This window comes from Triticum aestivum, chromosome 2D (assembly GCF_018294505.1).
Source record: "Triticum aestivum cultivar Chinese Spring chromosome 2D, IWGSC CS RefSeq v2.1, whole genome shotgun sequence".
NCBI classification, from domain to species: Eukaryota; Viridiplantae; Streptophyta; class Magnoliopsida; order Poales; family Poaceae; genus Triticum; species Triticum aestivum.
In genome coordinates, this window is record NC_057799.1 from 592,651,430 (window position 1) to 592,657,515 (window position 6,086).

The 6,086-nt window shown below is 51.8% G+C and overlaps 1 protein-coding gene across 1 annotated transcript; it reads right to left on the bottom strand.

The window, feature by feature from the left end:
- Window positions 1–203: 203 nt before the first annotated feature.
- Window positions 204–1,812, bottom strand: LOC100136986 (agmatine coumaroyltransferase-2). The gene has a single exon (XM_044473050.1). The coding sequence runs from the start codon at window positions 1,690–1,692 to the stop codon at window positions 367–369; it is 1,326 nt and encodes a 441-aa protein (XP_044328985.1). The 5' UTR covers window positions 1,693–1,812; the 3' UTR covers window positions 204–366.
- Between the last annotated feature and the right edge of the window lie 4,274 nt (window positions 1,813–6,086).

Consider the following 6,086-nt stretch of genomic DNA (forward strand, 5'->3'; position numbering starts at 1 on the left):
CTCTAGCATTCGGCCCATCCTGGATTGATTCAATCAAATCAAATCAAAATCTTTTTCAACGGCACCGTTGGTGTGTGTAAAGGTAATTGCATTACCTCAATCAAACCAAATCAAATCTTTTGTATTAACTCAATCAAATCACTTCCTGCATTAGTTTCCTGAAAAGAAAACTCTCAATAGCCTTTCCCGCAAAAATATTCTCCTTAATCATGTTCACCATCTTAAAATCTTGTTTATTAACTCTTCCAAAACAGCATGGACAATTGAATCAAGAACTTCAAATAATACAACTAGGCAACTAGCTATACGTTGAGCCGATACCAGGCACACATTATTGGCACATGGCAGGTATACGTGCAAGCGGAGCTAGTCGAGGGTGTAGCAGCAGTTCTTGAAGGTGTTCATGTCGCGGCTGAAGAGTGGCACGTAGGCGTCCACGCTGCCGTCGCCCAAGAAGGAGGGCAGCAGGATGAGCAGGCCCTCCACCGGCAGGTAGCTGGGCATGAAGAAGAACGGCCGGCCGCCGCCGAAGTCCATGTCGTAGAACGGGATCCGCAGCCAGCTGTCGACCTCGATGTTGGGGCTCAGCACCATCTCCGCCGCGTCGGCCGTCGCCACCAGCCGCTCCTCCTCCACCGCGCCGGAGTTGGCGAAGTCGATGAAGGACTTGAAGTAGCCGTCGTTGATCCGGGCCACCTCCCGGCTGATGAGCTCCACCGCGTGCTTCACCGGCCTGGACACGAGTTCACCCGCCGTGGTAGTGGGCCGCGCCCAGAGGATGACGTTGCCAGTGTATCCGTCCGGCACCTGCGGGCTCATCCGCGCTCTCCCGTCCACCGCGATGGCGACGCTGGTGCTCTCCCCGCCGTCGAGCCCGCGCGCCATCGTCATGGTCCGCCACAGGTGCGCCACCACGCACTGCAGGGTGCTGCAGGGCCTGGGCGCGCCAGCCGACGCCTGCGCCTTGAGCCTGGAGATGAACTCCCGGCTGAAGTGCACCTTGTTCACCACCACCTCGTCGTCTTCGTCGTCGCCGTCTCCACAGACAATATCGTCGTACACCTTCTTGTAGGGTTTGAACTCGACGCCACGGTGCTCGTACTCGACGTGCAGCGGTTCGCGGGGTTGGAAGAAGGAAGCGCGGTCGTGCACCGGGACGGGGTCGATGGCGGAGCCGCGGGTGGCCTGGCTCCACGCGACGAAGAAGTTGCCGGTGGAGCGGCCGTCGGACACGATGTGCTGCGTGGTGAACCCCACGACGATCGACCCGCACGGGAAGCGCGTGACCTGGATCAGCATCAGCTCCTCTGGCCCGTCGTCGCCGCTGGGGTGCAGGCTGAGAACCTCCGACGTGGGCTTGAGCGGCATGACGCTGACGAGAGCCACGTCGGCCGTCGCCTCCACAAACCGCGCGCCGGCGTCGTTGAGCAGGATAGCGCGGTCGCCGTTGGCGTCCACGCCGAGCCGCCCGGCCCACTCGCGGTAGTCCACCAGCGCCCTGGCCAGCCCGGCCTCGAGGACGTCGTTGTGCGGCGCCGGTGCGTGGAAGGCGTAGATCACCGAGATGTACGTGTCGAAGTTGGCCTTGTCGAGCACGGTGAGCGGGACGACGTCGGCGGTGCAGCCCGGAGCGACGCCGCAGGCGCCGTACTCGGGCTTGACGGCCTTGGACGAGTGCACGGTGATCTTCATGCCGACAGTGAAAGTGGGTAAAAGAATGAGCTTAACTGCTTAGTTACACGTATGGGTGTTCTTGGGCAAAGGTAGCTCAGCTGGTGTTCTTCCTGGTACAAGCAAGGTACTGTAGTAGTGTGTGATTATTGGATGGTGAGGCTGGATGAGCAGATGTCGAGTGTTATATAGAGAGCCGGAGGGCGATGCATGCGTGCATGCATTTCCTGAGACATTTCAATGGAGCAACTGGGGTTTGAATTGGATTGGTCAAAAGACATTTCTTGAGGTAGGTGGGGGCTGGACACTTTGCTACTGCATTGGTGAATTGAGTTGACCATGCATGGCATTTTCTCGCCGTCGAGAAGAGAGGAAGCAGCAGTAGTGGCAGCGTCGTTGATACTAGTACTCTCGCCATTTCTTTTTAGTTTGCATATAAGATTTGATCAAAGTCAAAGTTTGAATAACTTTGTGAGAAAAGATATCAACATTCACACTACTAGTCCCTCCGTTTCTTTTTAGTTTGCATATAAGATTTGGTCAAAGTCAAAGTTTGAATAACTTCGTAGAAAAAGGTATCAACATTCACACTACGAAATCTATATTATTAGATGCATGATCAAATTAATTTTTATAACATATAACTTTATTATTGTAGATGTTGATTTTTTTTAATAAAGAAACGGAGAGAGTACTGATGAGGAGAGGATGAAACCGGGACGCCGCGTTCAGATTTTAGACAGCGACCGCTGTGAATGTTAATATATATACTAATGTTGTCCTACACTGGCTTTTCGCCACGTTCAAAGGTCAGAACGGGCAAATTAGGTTTACGTTGACTCGGTAAACTGTCCTTTGATATTTTATTTAGGGCCCATTTGGGTTTACCTTTTCTATTAATTTGATTTGAAAATCCTATAAACTGAATGAGCCCTTAGTGGTGTTTGCATGTAGTGCAATCTATTAAGAAAACTCATGTTACTCCCCAAGATATTATAACATCCTATTCAAAGAAAAAAGAAAGATATTATAACATCTGTGATAGCTAGCTAGACTCAGTTTGCTGTTGCCGATTGTGTTGTGATGTGCTTATTATATATTTTATTGTAGAAAATTAGCCACAAATATATTACCAAACGGATCAAACAAATATCAGAATAGGCTAAAACGAATTGGCGAAACAGGATTGCCATAATCCATCGCAATGCCAAACAAACCATAAGAGCATCTCCAGCCGCGCCCCCAGAACGGCCTCCCCAGGCGATTTTTTTGCACCGGCGCCGAAAAAATGGCTCAGTCACGCCCCCAGGATGCTGAATTCCGCTGGCTCGTCCCATTTTTGCGCCCGATGCTCGCAGGCCGAACCCGGCGCACTGGGGGGCGCTCGGGGGCTCCGGTGCAAGGGAAAAACGTTCCTGGGGCTACATTGACAGGCGAAAAGTCAAGCCACCCGCCCAGATTCGCCTCCTACCCCCCGCGCTCGCCGCGACCCTGCGCCACCCTGCCGATCCCAGCGCCGACCACCGCCCGCCGCAGCTAGGTAGACCATCTCCCGCCGGGAAAAAGAAGGGGTTTCGCCGAGGCAGCCTCTCCGCCGCCGCCCTAGCACCTTTTCCGACGCTCCGGCCGCGCAAGGCATGTACACCGGCGGGCTTGCGCCCACCTCGCCCACTATGTGACGAACTAATTGATTTCTATTTGTATGCGAAAATTCACGCCGAAACACGCCGAACCGCACCGAATATGGGCCGATTCATGCAGATATCGGGCCGTTTTTGGGCCGAAAGCTGGGCTGAATTCGGCGCCTGGGGGCGACCTGGGGGGCGACGACTGGGTGCCGTACCGCCCCCAACGCCGAGTTTATCGCCGGCGCACCCCCAGGCGGCTCTTTTTCGGCGCCCTAGGGGGCCGAACGGCTGGAGATGCTCTAAGTATCACATTTGAGAATATTGTCCCCAATTTACCCCATCTAGAAAACTTGTTGACACAATCTACTCCACCCCAAATTTAGCAAACGTGCAAGACAATATACCCCTATCCACAAATTACCCATGAACTAGCAAGAAGAGCTCACCCATCGAGCAAATGAGGCATGCCACGTGGATATGTATTCGTGGCATACATACTTACAACTTGTTCTTATAGATCCCCGCAAAAAAAAAACTTGTTCTTATAGAAAATAGTCGGGACTAATTCATTTCCTAGAGTTTTAAGATGGACGAAGTCAAGCATGCACACCTTATATATAGTTGATGAGAATGACGTCCCCCACTGGTGGAGCGTCGTGGAAAAGTCTAGACTAAATTCAGAAATACAAGCACCCCTCTCAGCTCTAAACCTTCAACCCGAGTGAGTTGGTTCAACCACAAGAAAACTAGTCATCTGAGCTACGTTGAGTTCGCGTATTGGCAGATTTTTATTAGATCGAAATAGCTTCCTTTTCCAAGTTTTAGAGGTGCACTGAAGTTGATCCTGGTTTTAGAAAGACCAGAAAACGTCACACATGCACACTCACATGTTCCCTCTTGTTCATCGGTTCATAGACGCGTACAATGGGTTGAGGTCGTAGAATTCAACTGCGGGCGGCACATGGAAAGTCTTGGTCGCGTGTACGACCTCAAACCGGACACTGCATTCGTCCATGGATAGGGGGGCAATGCACGGATACGGATGTGGGAGCCGGTCATCCCACCGTAAGCGCATACATTTTAAACCGGATTCAACTAACCGGACGAATTACATCAAACACGACGGAATTGATCAAATTTCGGATGGAAAATAGTACAAATCATCCATAAATAGCATGCATATATGTCTAGTACAACATTTGTTTTAATTCAACAAGATTAACCGGTTGTTCAACGAGTTTTTTATGAATGGATCATGTTGTCTCACATGTATTGCCCCTTCGACTTCATCCAACAATGTATGTCCTCGAATGGTCTGCCCTCGGCGGTGGCACAGCTACAACAAGGCTAACTGGGCCATGGCCCGCCCAGCTTTGTAGCACTTGCACCTATTACAACTAGCCTATGGATCCAGAAAAGCTGACAGTGAGCAATCTCCTACAGTTTGGCCAGCCCAATTTTTCGATGCAAGCTCCGCCACCGGCCCTCTGACCTGTAGTACATCGTGGCAGCGCATGCAGGCTACACAACATGTGCGACAACATTGAGTGAATGAATGGTTACCGCACGCAATTGCCACATTGCCCTCCAGCAGATCAACCGTGCCACACAAACTTCGTGACAGAGTTCTAGATGATGTACCATCGATGCGCTAGCAAATTGATGTTGCATTCACGGATGATGTGCATGTTATAGGGCGCAATGCACTTTCGCGCATGGAACGAACCATGGACGAGCTGCCAAAAGGCCCCCCTTCTGCTTCTGCCTACGAAGTCAACAGATACGGCTAACCATGCATCGCAAAACAATTCATCCTCCTTCACTGAGTACCCCACCATCCTTTTTACTCTAAAAAGACATGAAGTTCGAAAATAAGCTCAATGGGATTTGACCGAACACCTGTCAGGTGTGGTGTCTGCCATGGACGGCGTCGACAGGGGGCAGAGGATATTTGGTTGCGGACGGATCCTAGGTGGATGGCGCCGTAGTACAAGCAAGTGTGCGCGTGGGTGGGGGCTAGGACGTCAGGCAACGACTAGGCGGCGGCTGGAGAGGTACGGCGGCGGCGGCAAAGGAGGAGGATGCGGATGCAAAGCATGAGGGAGCAGGGACGGAGTGGAAGAGAATGTGGCTGGGAGGGGGATTTGGATGTGCCGGGGTTCTCAGGGTCCTATGTGGCAGTGGTCCGGACTCCCGCAAAGCCCCCCTCCCTAGTTTACTTCCAATTTGCCGAAAAAATGGCGTCTAGACTGCCTAACAGACCGATACAAGGTCGCATTGGATGGCAGAATTGGTCCGAACCGCTGCCGGCGGTTTAAGGGTCAACGTTGAAGATGCGGTAATAACAAGAAAAACGTTCGGTGAGTCAAAGGCAACTCTGGTCGAGTACCACGTAGCCGTGCATGCAGAAGAGGCTGGCAGAACTAGTACTACGATGATTCGACGATGAGGCTGCATGCATGCATGACACCGTACCGTAGAGCTAGTAGCTGGGGGCAGTCAACCTACCTGAATGCAGTTGAAACTTGACCGGGATGGGCAGAGTATACTAGGTTGTCTACGGTTGAGGATGAAGACTGGACGACGGGTCAATTCAAAATTTCAAATGTCCGACCAAGTGACACGCAACATGTACGCTTACTGTTTCAACGAATGAAACGATGGTCAAGGCCAAGCATGGCATTTTTCTGCTCTTCTCTCCTAAAGAGGAATGATTGAGCTGCGCTGACCATGCCGTTTTCTGCCCCTTCCCGGAACAAGGAACGGCGCCAGTGGTACTATGTGTGC